General features: G+C 43.5%; 1 protein-coding gene across 5 annotated transcripts in view; it reads right to left on the reverse strand.

Annotated features, from left to right (window-relative positions):
• Positions 1 to 23,493, reverse strand: part of VPS13B (vacuolar protein sorting 13 homolog B) — a 988,099-nt gene that overhangs the window by 30,928 nt on the left and 933,678 nt on the right. For all 5 annotated transcript variants that reach the window (XM_044295329.1, XM_044295331.1, XM_044295327.1 and 2 more), the window contains 5 exons: positions 22,229 to 22,512; positions 20,573 to 20,700; positions 19,873 to 20,072; positions 18,127 to 18,245; positions 16,128 to 16,954 (listed from right to left, as the gene is read on the reverse strand). In XM_044295329.1, coding sequence (XP_044151264.1) covers positions 16,128 to 16,954; positions 18,127 to 18,245; positions 19,873 to 20,072; positions 20,573 to 20,700; positions 22,229 to 22,512 — 1,558 coding nt within the window. The remainder of the gene's footprint in view (positions 1 to 16,127; positions 16,955 to 18,126; positions 18,246 to 19,872; positions 20,073 to 20,572; positions 20,701 to 22,228; positions 22,513 to 23,493) is intronic.

The raw sequence follows: 23,493 nt of genomic DNA on the forward strand, positions 1-23,493 counted from the left end.
TGAAAGAACCAACTGTTCTTCTTTAGGAGGGACAGTCCCTCTTTGCTTCCTAAAGAAGATCTGTCGCCTCTACTGAAATGTCTATTCCCCCTAAAATAACAATTCTGGAGCATCTTTTCTTAGAAATGTATGTTGTGCTTCTCCTCTGTTATTTCTCCTAGAAATGTATCAATAAAATACCAATTAAAGGTTCTGGGCGCGTCCCTGCATACTGTCACTCAGCGCAGCCAGTACCCCTTTGACATGGGCAATGGTAACATCCAGTGTTCAATTTATTCATGAATTTCTAGGAGGAATACCAAAGGACCAGAACAATGCTGAGTGCTAAAAAAATAAAATAAAATGCTCCGGAATTGTTATCTCATGGGGAAAACAAGTATTTTCTAAAACAGAGGAATCATGAGCGCTGACGGGTCTTTTACAAAAATCCTTTTTTTAACTTAATATTTTATACAAGATTATATTATGGTACATGTCACACAACATCCCTTTTCCATATATCTAGATCTCTTCACATCACAACAATGGTGCTATCCTGGCAATCAGCTGATCACAACAAGTTTGGCTGCAGAATCTGAAGCTGGGCACACATCTCCCCTGCAGCTCCCTCTGCAGGATAAATGTAGTATTACATGCTGACAATTCAAATGAATAGGCAACCATGTAATACATGGATGGGCATAGTCCTCCAAAGCATGAGCTGATGCTGGAACGCCTGTGCACTGATACAGGTGCACGGGACTCTACTCTATGATGTCCATATGCTCCTGGGCATGGAAAGGGGTTGTCTTGATGGGTACTACTGAATATATTTTCGTCTATCATGTGCCAATTACTGAGTAAATGCTTATTATGAGTCTTGTGTTTCGCAGGTTCCATGAGAATAATATGGCTGTAAATTGCTGCGTTGCTCCGGATTAGAAGGTTGTACATATGACGGGCCTGTAGATCCAAGCCACACAAGAACACATTATATTTCAGCACAAGTGCAGAGTATTGTCCTGATATGACACAGGCTCCACAATACATCATTGGACTTGGATGGCCCTGCCTTCTCCAGGACTCATGGTGACCTCATGTTTTTTACGTTCCCCTGTTTCTGCCCCTAAACGGTTGATAGCTCATCAATGTGTATTATATGGGAGGAATGTGAGACGACTACATGCATTCGTGACAATTACCAGAGTGCAGCGCCGAGAAACTGGACTCGCTACCAAGGTCATTTCTATGCGGTGATGTGAGATTTACCACTTCATTCCACTTCACTTCTGGGAATCAATTTATCAACAGTTTACAGTACAGCTGTCTCCAAAAGAATGGTTTCCCCCTTAAAGCTGACACTTTCCCTCTCTTGTGATCATATTTTGGCTTTGAAGGGGCTGTTGTCTTCTTCTTTAATGCAGAATCTTGGTCTCTAATATATTGTCCCATCAGCTAATGCCTAACAACGGCATTCACGGTGACTACACTACATAAATGGGTGCAGGACGGGGTGAGGATAGAGGGACTGATGATAAACTATGTGAGGAACGAGGGGCCTACAGTTCAGGATAGATACTAACAGCTGAAACATGCAGGCAACTTAAAGAGGTTTGCCCAGGAAAAACATTTATCACTTATCCACAAGGTAGGAGATAAATGTATGATCACCGGGGGTCCATCCACTGGGATGTCCAAGTCCCCTGTGTGAATGCAGAGGTAAGGCGTTGCTCCATCTATGAGAATGGTGGAGATAGCTGAGTGCTGTTTATTGCAGTCCCATTGACAGTGAACGGAGGGGTGGTCATGTGTGCAGTACTGCTACCTTCCCCCAGGGGGCTCAGGGACACTTGTTCTTGTGATTGGTCAGGACCCTCAGATCATTGCCCATCCTAGATGATAATTGTTGACTGTGGGCCAAACTTTTTCAAGAATTACTATCATTTTTACATATTTGCAACTAGATATGTGGTGGAGTTCTGATATGTGGTGTACATAACTGCTAAGAAAAGTAAGAGCAGCACTACCTTATAGGTAAAGCCGATTGATTGCTGGACATGATCCTCTTGCGGGATTTGCTGGTGCCAGCAGTGTCGGATCCTGGCTTGTGATCCCAACTGTTTAAGGGGGTTGTTGGGGTTCAGAGATGAACCTGGGCACATCCCCTTTTTCCCCCACTCAGCTCCTCTGACATGAGCATTGAAGTATTTCATGCTTTGATGCTCTCCCTTGCCCTGCGCTGAAACGCGTAGGTAAAGGGCTTTTTCTGGAGATCCAGTGATGTTCCCGGGCTCTTCATGGTTAGCCAGGCGGAAGCTTCGACCTAGCAGTGAGCCCAGTGACATTACCGGCACCTGTAAAACGGCTAGGGCAGTGCTAAAGACCGCCCATCAATGCTAGTGATGTCCCTGGGAACACTGCTAGGCAGAAGCCTCCGCCTAGCAGTGTAAAAATATAACAAAAAAAGCTGTATCACGCAGGGCAACGGAGAGCATCGAAGCATAAAGTGCTCATGTCATAGGGGCTGAATTCTCTAAAGATCTACAGCACTCTTCCAGTTAAAGTAAAGTGTTTTTATTCACTAGTAGACATCAATACACAGCGACGTTTTGACTCCCCTGAGTCTTTTTCAAGCAATGTGATAGTGTACATGGTATTACTTAAATAAGCCACACCAGGGGTGTGCACCCTTTAACATGTCCCATTGCTTGGTACCTCCTCCTGTGCTTCCCCAGCATGTTCACAAGTGCGGGATCCGACAGCAAGGGGTGCGATACTCCACCCTCGTCTGCACAATACTGCACGTGTTTTCCCGCCTTCATCCTACAGCGTAGTATGTTTGACGTCTCCAGTTTCTCCTCTATTGATCACAGTAAGTATCCCCTGGATCTTCTGCACTTACTACACCTGCATATTTGTAAATGGTATAACTGTAAAATTGCCTTTGAATACAGTGGTTCTTCCTGTATGGGTGCACACCCCTGGTAGGGCCTATTTAAGTAATACCTTGTACACTATCACAATGCTTGAAAAAGACTCAGCGGAGTAGAAACGTTGCTTTGTATTGATGTCTACTGGTGAATAAAAGCCACTTTAACTGGAAGAGTGCGGCAGATCTTTTGATAATTAAGTATATGCCTACTAGACACACAGAAATGTACACGGTCCTACCACAAAGAAACATTAGTGTCACTTGCTTATTACCTCCAGGACATTACACCCTCTTGTCATGTCTGTAAGTGCATATAAAGGCTCGTGCACATGGGACAGTAGTGTGCCAGAGCATGCACAGCAGAGTATGAGGCCATAGTGGGGCAGTCACCCTGCAATGCATTTACTTATGTGCCAACAAAGCTCCTGGTTTATACATCAAATATCACCATAGGCCGCTATTCACCCATTGGAGGCAAAGACTCCTTAACCCCTTAAGGACCAGGCTCATTTTCACCTTAAGGACCAGGCCATTTTTTGCAAATCTGACCAGTGTCACTTTAAGTGCTGATAACTTTAAAACGCTTTTACTTATACAGGCCATTCTGAGATTGTTTTTTCGTCACATATTGTACTTCATGACACTGGTAAAATAAAGTCAAAAAAATTAATTTTTTTGCATAATAAAATACCTAATTTTCCAAAAATTTGGAAAAATTTGCAAATTTCAAAGTTTCAGTTTCTCTACTTCTGTAATACATAGTAATACCCCCAAAAATTGTGATGACTTAACATTCCCCATATGTCTACTTCATGTTTGAATTATTTTGGGAATGATATTTTATTTTTTGGGGATGTTACAAGGCTTAGAAGTTTAGAAGCAAATCTTGGAATTTTTTAGAAATTTACAAAAACCCAATTTTTAGGGACCACTACAGCTCTGAAGTCACTTTGCGAGGCTTACATAATAGAAACCGCCCAAAAATGACCCCATTCTATAAACTACACCCCTCAAGGTATTCAAAACTGATTTTACAAACTCCGTTAACCCTTTAGGTGTTGCACAAGAGTTATTGGCAAATGGGGATGAAATTTGAGAATTTCATTTTTTTGCCTAATTTTCAATTTTAACCCATTTTTTCCACTAACAAAGCAAGGGTTAACAGCCAAACAAGACTGTATCTTTATTGCCCTGACTCTGCCGTTTACAGAAACACCCCATATGTGGCCGTAAACTACTGTACGGCCACACAGCGGGGCGTAGAGTGAAAGGTGCGCCGTATGGTTTTTGGAAGCCAGATTTTGCTGGACAGTTTTTTTGACACCATGTCCCATTTGAAGCCCCCTGATGCACCCCTAGAGTAGAAACTCCATAAAAGTGACCCCATCTAAGAAACTACACCCCTCAAGGTATTCAAAACTGATTTTACAAACTTCGTTAACCCTTTAGGTGTTGCACAAGAGTTATTGGCAAATGGGGATGAAATTTGAGAATTTCATTTTTTTGCCTAATTTTCCATTTTAACCCATTTTTTCCACTAACAAAGCAAGGGTTAACAGCCAAACAAGACTGTATCTTTATTGCCCTGACTCTGCCGTTTACAGAAACACCCCATATGTGGCTGTAAACTACTGTACGGCCACACAGCGGGGCGTAGAGTGAAAGGAGCGCCGTATGGTTTTTGGAAGCCAGATTTCGCTGGACAGTTTTTTTGACACCATGTCCCATTTGAAGCCCCCCTGATGCACCCCTAGAGTAGAAACTCCATAAAAGTGACCCCATCTAAGAAACTACACCTCTCAAGGTATTCAAAACTGATTTTACAAACTTTGTTAACCCTTTAGGTGTTGCACAAGATTTAATGGAAAATAGAGATACAATTTCAAAATTTCACTTTTTTGGCAGATTTTCCATTTTAATATTTTTTTTCCAGTTACAAAGCAAGGGTTAACAGCAAGGGGCCCTGACAAAATCTCTTAGTCCTCCTCCTCATGGATGGGCCCCTTTCTGGGTCAGGGCCCCAAAGCAGCCGCTTCCCCTGCTTCCCCTATAGTTACGCCCCTGGTTAACAGCCAAACAAAACTCATTATTTATGGCCCTGATTCTGTAGTTTACAGAAACACCCCATATGTGGTCGTAAACCACTGTACGGGCACACGGCAAGGCGCAGAAGGAAAGGAATGCCATACGGTTTTTGGAAGGCAGATTTTGCTGGACTGGTTTTTTGACACCATGTCCCATTTGAAGCCCCCCTGATGCACCCCTAGAGTAGAAACTCCAAAAAAGTGACCCCATTTTAGAAAGTACGGAATAGGGTGGCAGTATTGTTGGTACTAGTTCAGGGTAGATATGATTTTTGGTTGCTCTATATTACACTTTTTGTGCGGCAAGTTAACAAGAAATAGCTTTTTTGGCACGTTTTTTTTTTGTTATTTACAACATTCATCTGACAGGTTAGATCATGTGGTAATTTTATAGAGCAGGTTGTCACGGACGCAGCGATACCCAATATGTATACAATTTTTTTTTTATTTATGTAAGTTTTATACAATAACTTCATTTTTAAAACCCAAAAATTGTTTAGTGTCTCCATAGTCTGAGAGCCATAGTTTTTTCAGTTTTTGGGCGATTATCTTGAGTAGGGTCTAATTTTTTGCGGGATGAGATGACAGTTTGATTGGCACTATTTTGGGGTGCATATGACTTTTTGATCGCTTGCTATTACACTTTTTGTGACGTAAGATGGCAAAAAATAGCTTTTTTTTACACCGTTTTTTTTTTTTTTACGGTGGTCACCTGAGGGGTTAGGTCATGTGATATTTATATAGAGACGGTCGATACGGACGCGGCAATACCTAATATGTATACTTTATTTTTATTTATGTAGGTTTTACACAATGATTTTATTTTTGAAACAAAAAAAATGATGTTTTAGTGTTTCCATAGTCTAAGAGCCATAGTTTTTTCAGTTTTTGGGCGATTATCTTGAGTAGGGTCTAATTTTTTGCGGGATGAGATGACGGTTTGATTGGTACTATTTTGGCGTACATGCGACTTTTTTGATCACTTTTATTACCTTTTTTGGGAAGTAAGGTGGGCAAAATTTCAATTTTCTCATAGTTTTTATTTTTTTATTTTTATGGCGTTCACTGTGCGGGGAAAGTAACATGGCCGTTTTATAGATCAGGTCGTTACGGACGCGGCGATACCTAATATGTATAGTTTATTTTATTTTTTTAATTTTTATTCAGTGATAAATGTTTTTTTTTTATCTTAACTTTTTTCACTTATTCTTTTTATTTTTTGACCCAGACCCACTTGGTTCTTGAAGATCCAGTGGGTCTGATGTCTGTAAAATACAGTACAGAAACTATATAGGTTTCTGTACTGTATTTTACTTACACTGAACAGATCTATGCTTTCAGCACAGATCTGTTCAGCACCATGGACAGCAGGACGCCTGAGCAGGCGTCCTGTTGCCATGGGAACCTTCCCCGTCTGCTCAGTTATGGTCAGAACTTCGCAGACGGGGAAGGGTGAGGACGGGGCTTCGGGGGGCTCTCTGGGGGCTCTCTCCCTCTCCATCGGGGGCTGCAAAGGCACAGCAGCCCCCCGATCGGAGAGGGAGGGAGCTCCCTCTTACTGTTAACCTTTTCCATACAGCGGTCCGTACGGACCGCTGTATGGAAAGGGTTAAACGGCTGACATCGCATCAACGATGTCAGCCGTTTATACCAGGGTGCCAGCAATGTGCTGGCACCCTGGTATACCCACTGTACACCAACGATTACGCAATAGGAGGCGGGCGGGGGATCGCGATCCCGCCTGCCGCACCGCCCGCCTCCCGCAACGCCCCCACTGCCTGCGACACCCCCCCCTGCACCACCCGCCGCCATCAAATCATGCAGGGGTGCAGGGGGGGGGGTGTACTATATTGATTTTAGGCACTCTAAAGTTTCTGATCCCCGCGGTCAGGGACCGCGGGGATCAGAAACTGCAAAAAGCGCAGCAAACCGCAGGTCTGAATTGACCTGCGGTTTTCTGCGATCGTCGATGCGGAGGGGGGGGTCAAATGACCCCCCCCTGCATTGTTACAGGATGCCAGCTGAATGATTTCAGCCGGCATCCCGTTCCGATTAACCCCCGCGGCGCCGGCATCGCTATTTAAAGCCATGACGTACCGGTACGTCATGTGTCCTTAAGGACTCGGGAAACATGCCGTACCGGTACGTCATGTGTCCTTAAGGGGTTAAAGGGAACCTGTCACCTGGATTTTGTGTAGCACATCCGCAATACCCAGTCCCCATAGCCCTGTAAAACGATTTGATACATATGCAAATTAACCTGAGATGAGTCGGAGCTTGAAAATATGACTCTTCTCTGGTCACACAAGTAAGATATGACTCTTTAATGTTAATTTGCATATGTATCAAATCGGTTTTTTTACACAATAAAAGCACAGAGTTATGGGGACTGGGTATTGCGGATGTGCTAGCGGCCATCTAGCAACCCATGTCCTCAGCTCTATACCGCAAATCCCAGTGACAGGTTCCCTTTAAGGGAACTGCATAGCCCCCAGATGCTGTGGTAAAGGCTCCGTCAGGTTTCATATAATGTTCAAGTAGGAATTACACATCAAAGTAACATCTACATGAACGCCAAAACCCAAGGTTTCCCTGCAGAACATTGCCTGGAGTATAACACTGTCTCCACCAGCCTGACTTCTTCTCATATTGCTCGCATCTGCTCCCCACGTGTATTAAGGTGCCTTAGATGCCCATAACACCAGTTCATCGGTTGTCCTTCCTTGGACCACTTTTAGTAGTTAGTAAGCACTGCAACTGTGGAACACCCCACAAGACGTGCTCTGACCCAATCGTCCAGCCATCATAATGTGTCCATTGTTCAAATCCCTCAGATCCGTACATTTCTGCATTTTTCCTGCTTCCAAAGATCAAGTTCAAGAACTGACTATCCACTTTCTGCCTAATATATCCCATCCCTGGATAAGTGCCGATGTCAACCGATAATCCATGTCATCCACTTTACCTGTCAGGGATTTTAATGTTTAGGCTGAATGGTGTAAATTTAGAAATGTAAAGTATTTGTGAAAGATGCAAAAAACACTTAAAGGGGTCGTCCCAAAAATATTTTCAAACCAGCACCTGGATCCAGAATACTTTTGCGATTGCACGTAATTAAAAAATTAGTATAGCTAACGGGTTGTTCAATAAAATGTATCTTATAGCGCCACCTGCTGTTTGTTGTTTGCCTTATTTCTTCGTCGACCTGCGTAACATCGCTGGAGGTGGACACACAGGCTCAGTTCCATCCTTTATCTGCCACCAGCCCTATCTTCTGTTTTAAGCTGTTAAAGTTACAGGGAGTGAGCCGCAGTACAAAGGACAAAGGACATACTCCTTGAGAACAGACACACTCCCTTCAGGAAGGACATGCCCCTTGAGAAAGGATACACCTCCTGAGAAAAGGCATGCCTCTTGAGAAAGGACACACCCTTTGAGAAAGGATATGTCCCATGAGACAGGGCACACCCTCTGAGAAAAGAGACGCACACTGAGAAAGCATATGACCCCTGTGAAAGAGCACACCCCTGAGAAAGGACATGCCGTCTGAGAAAGGCACACCCCAGAAAAATGACCTGTCCCCTAAGAAAGGACATGCCGTCTGAGAAAGGCACACCCCAGAAAAATGACCTGTCCCCTAAGAAAGGACATGCCGTCTGAGAAAGGCACACCCCAGAAAAATGACCTGTCCCCTAAGAAAGGACATGCCGTCTGAGAAAGGCACACCCCAGAAAAAGGACCTGTCCCCTAAGAAAGGACCTGCCGTCTGAGAAAGGCACACCCCAGAAAAAGGACCTGTCCCCTAAGAAAGGAACTGCCGTCTGAGAAAGGCACACCCCAGAAAAAGGACCTGTCCCTAAGAAGGGACATGCCGTCTGAGAAAGGCACACCCCAGAAAAAGGACATGTCCCCTAAGAAAGGACATGCCGTCTGAGAAAGGCACACCCCAGAAAAAGGACCTGTCCCGTAAGAAAGGACCTGCCGTCTGAGAAAGGCACACCCCAGAAAAAGGACCTGTCCCCTAAGAAAGGACCTGCCGTCTGAGAAAGGCACACCCCAGAAAAAGGACCTGTCCCCTAAGAAAGGACATGCCATCTGAGAAAGGCACACCCCAGAAAAAGGACCTGTCCCCTAAGAAAGGACATGCCGTTTGAGAAAGGCACACCCCAGAAAAAGGACCTGTCCCCTAAGAAAGGACCTGCCGTCTGAGAAAGGCACACCCCAGAAAAAGGACCTGTCCCCTAAGAAAGGACATGCCGTCTGAGAAAGGCACACCCCAGAAAAAGGACCTGTCCCCTAAGAAAGGACATGCCATCTGAGAAAGGCACACCCCAGAAAAAGGACCTGTCCCCTAAGAAAGGACATGCCGTTTGAGAAAGGCACACCCCAGAAAAAGGACCTGTCCCCTAAGAAAGGACCTGCCGTCTGAGAAAGGCACACCCCAGAAAAAGGACCTGTCCCCTAAGAAAGGACCTGCCGTCTGAGAAAGGCACACCCCAGAAAAAAGACCTGTCCCCTAAGAAAGGACATGCCGTCTGAGAAAGGCACACCCCAGAAAAAGGACACGTCCCCTGAGATGCTAGTTTGAAATAAATCTAGCAGAGCAATTGGAGCAATGAATGGGGAGATCTCTGGATCCATGTGAGGTACAGGGCTGGTTCTAGATTTGCTAGAAAGAGATTTTCATTCACTATTTATTGCACGATCTTCATTTTTTACATCATGGTATACCCCTGACACGTGTCATACTGAATCACCTCCCATCATGTGCACCAGTGAATCCAGTTACATGGTCCCAGTGGAATGAACGGTGAAGGGACCTGACAACATATATACGTCTACGCCATGGAAGGGCTATTTTAGCTGAGCGCACTGCTGCTGGAAGAAGGATGGTGTTCTCCACAAACCTCATATTTCACTGCCAAATAACTGTTTTATTTCATCTCCATTTGTGTAAAGCAGTGACATCTTCCCGCTGATTAAATCTGTTACCCGTGGTTGCAGCAGATGAGTTTTGGCAGGCTGTCCTTAGGATGGATAGAGCCATCTGAGCGGTGAGTGCTTAGCTCTCGCTGGAGTCCACAACCTTATTATCCCAGTGCTATAGGTTATTTCAGCGCCTCACAAAGTGCTGTTCACACGTGTTCCAAGAGCTAAGTCGTCTATTAGGCAGGAGAGGAATGCGCTGCATCTGCTTTGCTTTTCTACTTAACCAGTGTCTTAGACAATTATGCCTCATTAGGGAGCTGGCATGCACACACGTCTGCTTAGTCTCAGCGATCTTAGCCATCCCCATGTCCTGCAGAGACTTCTTCCTTGGGACCTCTTGTTCCACAGCAGACCAAACCATAAGACGCTCACAGAAATATGTTAATGTACTGCTGGATTCTAGTCTGCAACTAAATAATTTGCTACAAATTGCTTTAAGTTGTTTTCTTAGAGAGTTTCTTGGGTATTTTTTTTCCAATCTGGCCATAGATGCGCCTGCGAAACCTCATATATTAGGCGAAGATGGGGACCAAGTAGCTGTCACAGACGTTGTAATGTAACATTGCGGGTCAGAAACCCAGGATCATAAGCCAGGTCTCTGGTCGCCAGCCATGGATCAGTGACAACTCCACAGCTGTCTCATACTAGTTAACAAATGAACTTAAAATACAAAAGTTATGCAAGTAGATGGATTGGGGGGGGGGGGGGGGGGTCAAGAGTTGGGGGGGGGGGCTTGGTTACAGTCAGGTATAATATATTTGGACATGGGGTCAAAATCCTGTGACAGCTTAAAAAGGGATGTCCAGTTGGTCAAATTAACATTTAACATAAAAAGGTCAGAATCACTTAAATAACACAAAATAAGTGATAAAAACCTCACAGATCCCAGTCCTTGCTGGTTTCTACATCCTGGTACTTCCTGTCACACAGGAAATGGCTGCTCAGCCAATCAGTGGCTGAGATGGGTTACCGCTGCGGACAGTGATTGGCTGAGTGGTCCTGTGAGAAGCAGGGGATCGGTAAGGTAAGTAATAGTATCACTTCTTTTTCTTCTGATGCTAATCTGACCCTTTAAAAAAAATACCCTTGGATAGCCCCTTTAATGATAATATACTGAGAACAGGGTTTCGTAGGGTAGGGTTTAGTTAAAAGTATAAAATAGCTGATCGCAAGAGAAGTTTGACTTGATAAAGGGTCGTCACACCCTTCAAGGGGGCCCCTTGCACCTCTCCCAAACTAATTAACAGAGATATCATAAGTGGTACATGGAGAGCTGTTTCAGATTTCACATCCATGCGTTGGGATTCATGAGTCTTTAGTTATGCTCAGGGGTGCACCTAGCCTTTCTGCTGCCTGAAGCGAAAACTGAAATGGCGCCCCAACCACCCAATGCCACTTTCTTAACCAAACCCCTTCCCTCCAGGCCCTACCGTTAAAGACATATTTTGAAAACATTACATACAGGGTAATACAGCACCACATACTGTGCCCACTGTGCTTCTCAATACTATACTGCAGAAACAGACAATCGCCTCACCTCGCCTCATTGGTGGTGCACCCCTGGTTATGCTGCTGCTCCATTTGCCATACCCCGTTCTCAAATGTACTTTTAGAGTGTAGCATTAACCGGTAGGACAAGGGAGTGCACTTCAGGATCCCCTCCCCCCAATACAAACCAAAAGCCAAGAGCCATGTGCTCCCCTACTGGTGGACTAGGGCTCTGTGTACTCGCCATATACAGCTTATAATATCAAGGCTGGATGTGTATACCTGTGTAGAATTGTACAGGGTACTGGCTCTCCTTAAAGAGACCAGCTATGTCTGGAGGCTTATTGGCAATGCCCCATGGGAAACAAATATGCAAAGATGTATCTCCCAAGAACGAGAACGATCTCGCTATCTCCACCTTGTAGAAGGTGGCTTCCGAGGGGTGAAAATCCAACTTTTTAGCTAAGCCTTGGAATATGACAAGGAAATATTGCCAAGCCAGATATCCACCTGTTGACAGCTGTTTCAGGTGCCTCAGAGCAGGAAAATAGGAAGCACACAGAAATACTATGGACTGTACTATAGCACATGCACGGGTCATATTAAACGGTTTCCAAACTGAAGTTCCGGTGAGAGTTAATGTCCTCTTCTAGAAACAGGTAAATTAATTTGTTAGTTTTCTGCTGCCTTAAATGAGTGACACCGAGGCTCACTAAGAAATTCCCAAGATACTGCGGTGTAAATATCTCTGGTCCTGCGGTGGTTACATTTTTCCTGTTATGTCTCTCAATCATCCCGTCATCTGTTTTAATAAAAACATATTTGCTTATAATGATTTTACTGTAAGCTGCACATGAATCCCCATATAACATAATGAATGGGACGGGGAGGAAAATACAAAGAACAATTAAAATATGATTAATAGCTCAACGGGATACTCCTGAGGCAGAGGTAACATTATCATCATCATTATGGGATCTATTTCTAGGACCGTCTGGACACATCTTCAAGATGAAGATTTAAGATGCCTTCCTTGCCAACTAAATCTCCTAGAAATACCCACTTTGGGCATATTTGTGTAAGCACTGCCCACTGAGATCCTCCGAAAACTGGAGCGGCTGGTAGGTAGACACAAGCCGTGTCATACATTTACCATGTGTAACAGCCATCAGCTGGAAATATCCACATCAACGTAGTAATAATGTTTTCAGGAAAAGGCCCTTTGTGCACAATATGCCAATTTATATTACCGAAAATCTAACATTACAGCAAAGGAACATTCAAATGCCTGGCATTTAGCTTCAGGTCTGTAACAGAAGCCAATGTGGATCTGCTGTGCCCCTCTGTTCTTCACCTTTTAACTGTACAGGGATCTGGACTCCACTGCAGCAGAACCACCAGACTGCTACCTCTTGAAGTAGCCTTTGTTCAAGTGACTCCTGACCCATGGGGATCAAGAGACACCAGTGTGGAGCATCAAGGGATCAGGCAAAACCATAGTCAAAGACAGGCTGAGGTCAGAGCAGGCAGAGTATCTGCAATCTGATAAACAGCCCGAAATTAGGACAGGCAGCTTAGGGTCATTACACAGATCAGGCAGAGGTCATGCAGCTCAGGGTCATTACGGAGATCAGACACAGGTCAGGTCAGGCAGCGAAAGGTCACATCCGTAAGTCAGGCAGAAGTTGGTACACGGAACAGGCAAACAAGCTACAGCACACCTTAGAACCTGATGTTCAGGCCACCTGGCGGGAGAGCAGAGACCCTGAATAACTGGAGCCTGGGAGAAGGTGAGGCTGGCGATCACAGGGCTGCAGTCATAACAGGGTCCTCTTGCATGGGGCAATTTCGGGCTTCGAAAGAGGCACGATTGACTTGTATATGCTTCGTGTTTACACAGAACTATGTACACTAAATGGGGGGTGAATAATCTTTCCTATGAATTCTTCATCCCCCATTCAGTTTGCATATTGTCAGCAGCACATACTCTGTTCACACTGGTGTTGCATGAAAGATGCTCGTCTGTCGGATGATCTGCAGCTTTTTTTAGAAGGGACAGTGATGGGTAACAACTAGTGTTCGATCCCGATCATCAGCTTGAGTAACAGACGCCTTAGAATGTTATGCCAGATTTTAGGGAACACAAATCTCTGTGCCCCAAAGAGGAAGAGCACTCTGATTCTGAAAATCGGTGGTGGACAGAGATCATGGTCATTACCAGTGAGATCTTCTCACATCTACCTGTGACATATGAGATTATTTGGACGGGACTTACAGAACCTTAGACCTGGTTTTGCAGTAAAGTCTTGACAATTAAAATAAATACTTCTTAGAGAACTGAAGATGTTTTTTTTTATTTTTTTTACCAAAGTTGGCAATTCTAACAAAGTAAGCGGGATGGAGCTGGTTGTTTTAGCTACTGAGATGGGCGTTGGGTTCTTTAATCTTTGGAAACCTCGCTGTGCCATTCCAGAAGTATGATTATCCAGTAAAAAGGAAGAAAAAAGCTGAAGGTATTAAGAGACCTGTCGGGTCTGATCAGCCATCAAAGTGAATTCCATTAATGTGTGTGAAAATCAAGGTTTAACATTAATTGGATCAGTGACCCATAACTCGGTCCAGCGCAATGGTACTAAACATAATACTTTGCTAATTAAGGACATTTCTTGACCATTGATCTCTGGGTACTGCATGCTTGTCAGGTCAGCTCCAGTCACAGGGAACCCTGACATCTGTGAACAAACCCATCTCCAATACTCCAGAGCGTAAACCTTACCCTTCATCCGTCAGATATTAACAGGGGATTAACCGGGCTTCCACAAATATGTTAATTAAGAGAATCTGTACATGATCCTATATCAGGTGACCCGCCTGTACTAATGGTTAAAGGGACACGACTTCCAGGCTCTAAAATCTGTCTTATTGAGCGATAAAGTATTATATCTATCTATCTATCTAAACTAAGTATCTTCCAGATCTATCTACAGTATCTATGTAACTACAATATATATATATATATATACATACATCTACAGTATCTATGTACCTTCAGGATCTAATATCTATCTATCTACAGTACCTATCCATCTACAGTATCTATGTACCTTCATACTGTGGGACCCCAGAAAAGCTGACATGGAGAAACTTGAGTTGGACCACAAAGCAGGACTCTGTGTCCATGTCTGCATAGCATGTTTTACGATACCCTGTATTTTCTGCATGCAGTCGCTGGCGCAGGAAACTATTGTAACACAGTGTATGGTAAAGTACTGGAGGTTTGTGTATCTCATCCAGAATGTTTAGATGGGTGAGATAAAAGAATCCAGCTGGTTTGTTTCAGCAAAGTGTAGTTTGCTGAGGCATGTTTCTTTAAAGTGTTTTATGGGCTGGTGAGTAAGTGTTGGTAGAGGGACCTACCATTCCCTCCCACTCCAGCACAACATTTTCCCTTAAGCCTAGTTCACACGAACGTTTTTTTTTTGCGAGTGTACGGGCCGGTTTTTTGTGTTCCGTATACGGTCCGTATACGGAACCATTCATTTCAATGGTTCCGCAAAAAAAACGGAATGTACTCCGTATGCATTCTGTTTCCGTATTTCCGTTTTCCGTTCCGTTGAAAGATAGAACATGTCCTATTATTGCCCGCAAATCACGTTCCGTGGCTCCATTCAAGTCAATGGGTCCGCAAAAAAAACAGAACACATACGGAAATGCATCCGTATGTCTTCCGTTTCCGTTCAGTTTTTTCTGAACCATCTATTGAAAATGTTATAGGCCAGCCCAATTTTTTCTATGTAATTACAGTATACTGTATATGCCATACGGAAAAACGGAATGGAACAACAAAAAGGAAACGGAAACACAACGGAATTTAAAAAACTGAACAACGGATCCGTGAAAAACGGACCGCAAAAAACAATAAAAGCCATACATTCGTGTGAACTAGGCCTTAGGCTGAGATGAACCGCCGTATAGCCGCTGGGCTTAATATTCTGGGGATAAATATAAGCCTCAAAAGCTCATTTATGTTTAGAGCTTGGAGACTGCATGACCTGTGGAGGCTGTGCAAAGCGTGACCCCCTTGTTTGATCTGAAGTACCTAGGCGAGGTAACCTTCTGAATAGTTAGTGCCCAGACGGGTAGGTATTTTGTTTATGTATTTCTTTTTTGCCGTGGATTCATCCACCTGAAGGTCATAATTGGATGGACTTAATTTGGACTCAACCATAGATGCTCGTGTTTTGAGTCACTGCCGATCCCAACCATAAGGACAGATCCTGACATTATACAGTGGATGAAAGGCCCCGTCCACAGTGTAGTTTCCAGAGCCGATGTAATGCAGCTCAACTCCTATTCATTTGCATGGATGCTGAACTGTAGTAACACACACGGCCATTACTCAGTGGAAATCTTGTGCCTCCGGCTCCTTCCACTGTATAGTTACCTGCACTGGCGGCTGCCAGAAACAGCTGATTGGTGGAAGTGCTGGGTGGACCCACACCAATCTGATATTGATGACTTGTCCTGAGGATAGGCCATCAATATCTAAGTGCTGGACTCATATATATATGTGCATATTATTCCTAGATTGCCCGGAGTTGTTAAAATAAAAGAACATCTACCCTCTAATATGGGAATTAGACCCACACACTCACCTGCTCTGAAAAGGGCACCAGCGGCATAATGCATTGCCAGGGCATGTATGAGCTGTCTGGCCGTGGTAAAGATTGGCCCACGTTCAAATACGGAGAAGGATAATGGAGTGTGGTCAGAGGCAATGTACAGCTTCAGCGATGCATGGATGCTAACCAGCAGGTTAACTGGTTGCACAGTCAATTTCCTGAGCTTGACCGGACTAACCAGTGCTAAAGCATGCTGTTGTACTTGATCCGGCAGTATATGAGGAAGCTTAGATCCTATGTGTTTGACTTGGCTTTCCAGCAATCTGTTATCTGGGAGATATGTATCGAACAGTGTTTTGACATAGTAGACGAATGTGTCCTCCACGTACAACCGGGACGGCCTCATATCAAAGCTCAGTTCATTCAGATCACAAATGTCTTGTTCTAAAGAGAAGGCAATGAAGAGCTTGAAGAATGAAGTCTCCTTGTACTCCTCCAGCTCTTTGATGGACATGGTCAGGCTGCCAGCCTTTGGCCATCTGGTGCACTCTATTTTCTCCTCTTGGCAAACCAGGACAGGAAAATGGAAATTAGACTTATTATAGAGCTGATTGTCTATCTGCAAATCTCCACAAAATACTTCCAGGCTGTAAAACATGGGTATACCACAGGTGATATCAGTCTGCAGTTCTTGGCAAGGCTGTCTGAGATAGCTGGTTACTGGAGTCAAATGAAGGAACACATTATCCAGAGTCAATCTCATGAGCTCAGATGAGGCTTTGTAATTAGTGATGTCGTCATATATGGCCACGCTGAGCTGGGTGATAAAGGATTTGAATACAATGCGCTGACATTGGGTCCTATGAAAAATCAAAAAGTTAGTCACTCAGTTGTACTCCAACTACAGACATCTCGTTAGAAGTTAATGGTATATTTAAGGGGTTGACTTATAAAGACTATATAAAGCTTATCAGTACATATGGCAGTCATGAAGGGGCAGCATGCAATCGTTCTTTATGAGCCAGAACAAGAGAGGGTGGCTCTTGCTCTGGCAGATCTAGTCTGTCAATGTTTTAGGTCCCATCGCTCTGCTGCATACTACATAAAAATATTGATCAAAAAAGTATTGCATGCTAGACTATCGTGTCTGGTAAAATGATGGACTCCCTAACAGAAACCCAACAGACCCCACTATAATTAATTGTGTCCAACTGGCATTGTTGATTTCAGTTATGTGTCAGATCCAGGCCATCCAGTATTTGAGCTGTTCTGTTCTTAAAATGGAGAAGAACAATGGAAATTATAAGCTCTAGTGTGAAAGCGGCCTTACAGGATGAGACAATCATTGAAGCGGGCAGCATGTAATATGCATGGCAGAATGTCCCTGGCAAATCATAGGGGGTTCCGGCAGCCAGACTTGCAGGGCTTGGCTGACCACCATGGTGGCGGTCTGCATAAAGGAGTTATCCCCATGACACAAGCCCTATAAGAGTAGATTTTTTTTGTATCAATTAGATAAAATGAAAGTTTATGTGCATTTAATTCAAGAACATATGGCTTGGGTTTATTTTAAAGTATAGGCTGACCAGTAACTGTTTTGAGTCCTAGGAATGCAGAAACATAGAAATTCATTATTTAAAGTATCTGATTTTAAAACGTTGCTAATTTTATTAACCAAAACTGGATTCTTAATATATTTTTTATAGCGGCCTTATGTCTGATTTTCTGCGGCATAGCTCCGGATTGCCTGCAATACAAGATAATGTTCTGGCTGCCTGGAGCCGCCACTAAAGGGAGCAAGCCATGCAAAAAGCTCCTAAGCACCCTCTAGTGGAGGCTGCAGACAGCTAGAATGCATCTATGTCTATACTGGGAATCTGCATCAGAAGACCAAAGGTCTGACCACTATCAAGATATATTCAGAATTAACCAGGAGATCATTTTAATTGTAAAAATGTACAAAGGGGTGATTCTCTTGGTCTTCTCCTGTTTCACTCCTAGGCACTCAACTCCTGGAGGCAGTATACAGTACCTATTGAGACTGGTTAGGACTGGCCCTGCCCTTCCTTCTGGGGCCAGCGTGATGATGATGGCTCCACACTGTTGTACAATATCCGCATAGACGTAGCCATATCCAGTAAGGAAAACCACCTAGAGAAACAGCACAAACATGTCCTATGAGTGAGGCCTACAGAGGAATTCCACGTATGAATTTCAGAAGCACGCTCCCCTGACACATGTTAAGATAAGACACATGTTGTTAATCTTTCCAGACCAGATCTATGGCTATCCCTGCAGATGCCTGTATGGGAAAAGGGGCTTCTGAAATGTCACAAATTATACACATTTATTATCTTTGATAGCCCCACTGCTGCAATTTGTTGAAAAGCAAGAGAGACAATACAACAGTTAGTCCAGGCGGAAAATATATGGTCATGACACATAAGACCAGATGGTAAAAAACAAATCCAAATGTAGAAATGGTAATAGACCTCAGACTGAATAGTCACCACTAGGCTGATGATACATGCAACATTCTCCTAATCACGGTATATACATCATTACATTGTGCGTAAGTACGCCACAGTAATTGTGAATGGTCATATGATGGTTTGGGTCAGAGCTCGTCATGGTTGCTGGGGGCACCCACCGGAATAACAAGTGCTTATTTTGTGGCAATAAATGAAAGAAAACAGATTCCGCTAAGTTTCCCCGATCTCGAAACCCCTTCCCCCTGGTCTCTGCCTGTCTCGTTTACATTAGTGCATGAGGATATGTCATCCACATGCTGTGCCACATATTAATACTGTTGGAGGTATGCTTAAAGTGTACCTCCAATTATAAATAACTTTCCTGTGCTGATCAATCTTCCTCAATTTAGTGGTAATTCCTGACTTCAGAGGCAGCGATGCCAGTGGAAGTGTATAGAGAGGAGGAAGCAGCTGCAGAGAGAGAGAGAGACAGACACACAAAGATGCTGCTGCATCTTTTAGGTGTATTCTCCCAACCCAATGCTGGATTCACAGCTACCCTACCCAGTACAGCTGTAAAATGTCCTCCGCACTACTGCTCCTCAGCATGTCAGACAGTAGAACATTTTACTAGAAGCAACAGTATCTGTGTTCCTGCCTCTGTCTTTGCAGATGCTCCCTCTACCCTCCATAGACCTGTATACTGAGCAGTTGTAACCTGATCTCTCAGTGAAGCTCCTCTCTGTACTGATTTTTGTCAGTGAATTTAGAATGACAGATCAGTGCAGGAGGAGAGGAGTGTGATAAGAGGAAAAAGAGCCATTTTTTCTGTAATAAGATACAGTATATTACAAAGCTTCTTTATCTTCCCTTATACCATTGATTTATGGACAGTTGTCTATAATTGAAGGTATACATTTTAACACTGAAGGTAAACTTTTCAAAATGACTATTTTCTCGTAAGTATTGGAGGTCCTGGGCATTTGACACTTTTGTCTCTAAAATGCAATACTATGAGATGTCTTAGTTGCAAAATAATTCTCCCTACATGCCTTATTAATTAGTCATTTTTATTAATAATTGTATGGTTATGTGAAATCCTCTGCACACTGCCCAGCAGAGGCAGAATATCAGATTCGCATGATGACACCCCTGGGAAGTGATGGACTAGGTTAAGCTCAGTTGCTAGCCACCTGAAGGGTGTAGGAGATATGATACAACTTCAAGGTAGATGAAACTTTGGGGCAAATTATCCGGTTGTTTTGCCCTAGTCCCACTGTAAATTGTGAAATGGTCTGTTGTGATACCTGTGTCCCTTGGTTGTTGATATCTATAAGGTCACTCCATTCCTCGGCTGACTCCTCACATGACAGCACTTTCAGGTAGATCCCAGGAAGGGAGTCCTTGGTCCTACAGTCTGGAAAGCTGGACACTTGATGATACATTTCATGGTGCACTGAGCATTCAGCAGGGATTTTTCTACAATAAACCTCAAACTTTGGTGTTTCTGGAATGAAATATAAGAATTATGGCAAATCTGATGCATGTTGTATAAAGCATTAATTAAGAGATCCAAAGAATAAAATGAAAAAAGCCATTTCTGGTAGTTTGATGCACCAGACCAGAAATAATTTATTTCCAAGGTAAACTAAGTAGGCGGCAGCTTCGGGTGTCATGGGAGGTGTTTGAGGGGCCACAATTTATAGAGCAAAAATAAAAAAATAATAAATAGTTCTCTACTAAAACTTCCATAGGTTTTGGGGTACGTTGAGAACGTCCCTTAAGCACACGGTGTGAATGGCACCCACCATAACCAATCAGTTCTTCACAGGGTGATCATTGTAGAGGGAGAGGGGGAAGAGAATGTAAAAATGCTAGACATTTTTATCATAGTATCATTTATGCACCAGGCATTATTATGTACACTGTTACACAGACATGATATCATTTTGCAGTTTATTACTAAAAATGTGGAATATGACTATTTATTGCTGCTGAAATCCATACCTTTAATATTCTCTTTCAGCAGTAAGGAAACTGTGCACCTGTTGTGAATAATCATCCGAGGGCTTGGGTCTTCTGTAAGGGTTATGTAAGTCACTCCGAAATGTTCCTGATAAGTCAAAACTAGAGCCCTGGCCCAAAAAAAGACAAATGGTCCATCACATTAATTCATATACATTAAAGGCACACTCGATACATAAGAATTAATATCATATACTAGTTATTTTCAGTTTGGGGAGGCTGTGACGGACTCATGGCAGGCCAGTATGAAGTGGATGGTAAACTAGGGCAATGCTCAGGGCCCTCAGGGGCAACATGGATTTTGTCTTCACTTCTTCACTGCCATATTCCACCAGGGAATGCAAAAGGAAACCCTTTCCTGCCTTAGACCATACGGAATTTAAAAATGTCAAAAAAAAAACTGTCTTTGCTAGTTGCCGAAGGCCCTATTTTGTAAGAAACGGGCACGGACTGTCTAACACTAGGGAGACCAAATGTGCTTTGCATCTGGCACAGGAGAAGCTCTGTGGCTGACAGTGAAATGACTGTATTTAGGATATCGACATATAGTAATAGGACGCGTTTCGGTCCATCCTAAGGGCTGTTTCACACGAGCGGATGTCGTGCGTGACATCCGCTCCGTGAATTACAGCCAAGACCCGATGCGGACAGCAGAAGCACGGAGTATTAACATGACTGATAATGCTCCGTGCCTCTCTGTGATCTCTTTACTACGAAATCACAGTGACCACTTTATCTCACTGTGATTTCGTAGTAAAGAGATCACAGAGAGGCACGGAGCATTATCAGTCATGTTACTGCTCCGTGCTTCTGCTGTCCGCATCGGGTCTTGGCTGTCATTTACGGAGCGGATGTCACGCACGGCATCCGCTCGTGTGAAACAGCCCTAAGCCTTTCTCATGCTCAGCTGAAATGGGCCGAAACGTGTTCTATTACTGTATGTTCATGTGTGCAGGGATTTATGTTTCTGTACAGGTTGGGAATTCATCCGATCCACGGCAGCACCACTACCTGAGCGTTGACCAACTATACTGCCTGACACTAGGTAGGGCACACTGCTGTCACTATGTGGGAGGAGCACTGGGACAGGTAAGTCACACCTCAGCTGCTGCAGCCCCTCACTTCGACAATGCTTATGTCATTCAATCAGCGATTAGCAGGTAGCTCCTGCTTCCTCTTAGAAAGGGCATAAATGTGCATGATGAGGAATAGTCTATAAATCAGGAAAGTTTTGTGACTGCAGCGTTTCCCATTTAAATAATACTCAGCACCTCCTACTATTCTTACAGAAGTATAAAAAATAATTACTGTACACACTCGATATAGCAGTGCCGTGACTTATAAAGAGGTAACTTTATTGCCAGAGGCCAACAAGTTTCAAAATGTAATCTACTGAAACTTATGAAGGAACTGTTTAAATTATGAAACACGTTGTCTCCTGGCAATAAAGAAACTTGTTCGTAAGTAATCATCTTGCTCTCTTGAGTCATGGCAGAACGTAATTTTAATATTACTGTATTCCAGCACTGGAGCCACCAACAGTCATTCCACCGTTGGGCCTAATTTTACACAACGTAAAGAATGTGTATATATACTCAAGTAATACAACTACTTCTACAAAGATGGATAATGCCGTACTTGGTGCACAAGTCGTTGCCAGCGCACTCTCCGACAGGGACGGCGACACTCTGCCTCGGATACTCCAGGCGGTTGATGGCCGGCAGGCTCCAGCACTCAGGACTTCCGGCTGCTGCATTGTGGCACAGGCTGAGCAGAATGTATTTCTGGAGAGGAGGAGGTTCTCCTGTTAAGTGACTGTTGTCTGACACAAGATCCCAGCAAGGAATTGTATTGTACTTGGCCACGGGATGTTCCCCAACTGGGCCGATGCTGAACACAGTGCTGTCTGGTACTGGAACATACTTCGAAAGACAAAAAAAAAGGGTACACAAAAAAAGATAAGCTTGATTAAAAGAAACAGATGATTCAGTCCACGGAGGTTTGACTTATTATTATGAGTTGGACATTTGAAGCCAAACATTGGATAGTTGAAGCACGGCCAGATTTCCAACACAGAGCACAAAGATATCATTTTTCCTTGGGCTTTAAAACATAGTTCACAGAGAGGTCTTGCTGCTTTGTGTTTGACTTAGCAACAGGTGAAAAGTCGATATATCCCCCCAAAAATCTTTGTGGTCATAGCATACTGTGAACAACAAGCATAAAAAAAACGGAACCCAACCTCCAGCGTGACTTCCATGCAGTTGTTGTCCCGCTCTGACCTTTACCTTGTTATATAGGACACAAACTAGATAGAACATCAGCATTTTCTAAACAGGAAATTACTTGTTTTGACCACAAAATGCACATTTACAAAAAACTGTCCTTTTTTTTTTTTTTTTGGGTTATGTGTACAGTACAGCCTGGACCTGGCCCGCTTTCTTCTTGCATTTACCAGGCACATACACGTTATACATTTTCAAGGGATACGATAGGTGCACGGATTAAACAAAATATACCGTATATTATTTATGATTTTAAAAAAAAATCCTGTTAACGTTTTGTGAAGTTCATCTTCCATCTTTAGGTTCCATGACACGTAGAAAGAGAATTATAGAGACTGGGACTTTATGCGCCTGTCTTGATATTCCCTGCACTGCCAGAGGATGCACCTAACTTATGACGAGGCGGGGGACTTGAAAAGTCTGTGCACCTAAACAGAAATATACGGCAGCTCTGAGCCGCCATAGATTTCTGGCTGCATTTGCGCCAGAAAACTGGTGTGAATGAAGATAAACCTGTCACGACAGCTGGCCACACCACCTTCCTGCCCTTGCAATGCCTTCTTTAGGAAAAGTGGCATAAAAAAGTCACTTGCAACAATTTTTATTAAAAAGTGTCTT

The sequence above is a fragment of the Bufo gargarizans genome, chromosome 5, assembly GCF_014858855.1.
Source record: "Bufo gargarizans isolate SCDJY-AF-19 chromosome 5, ASM1485885v1, whole genome shotgun sequence".
NCBI lineage: Eukaryota > Metazoa > Chordata > Amphibia > Anura > Bufonidae > Bufo > Bufo gargarizans.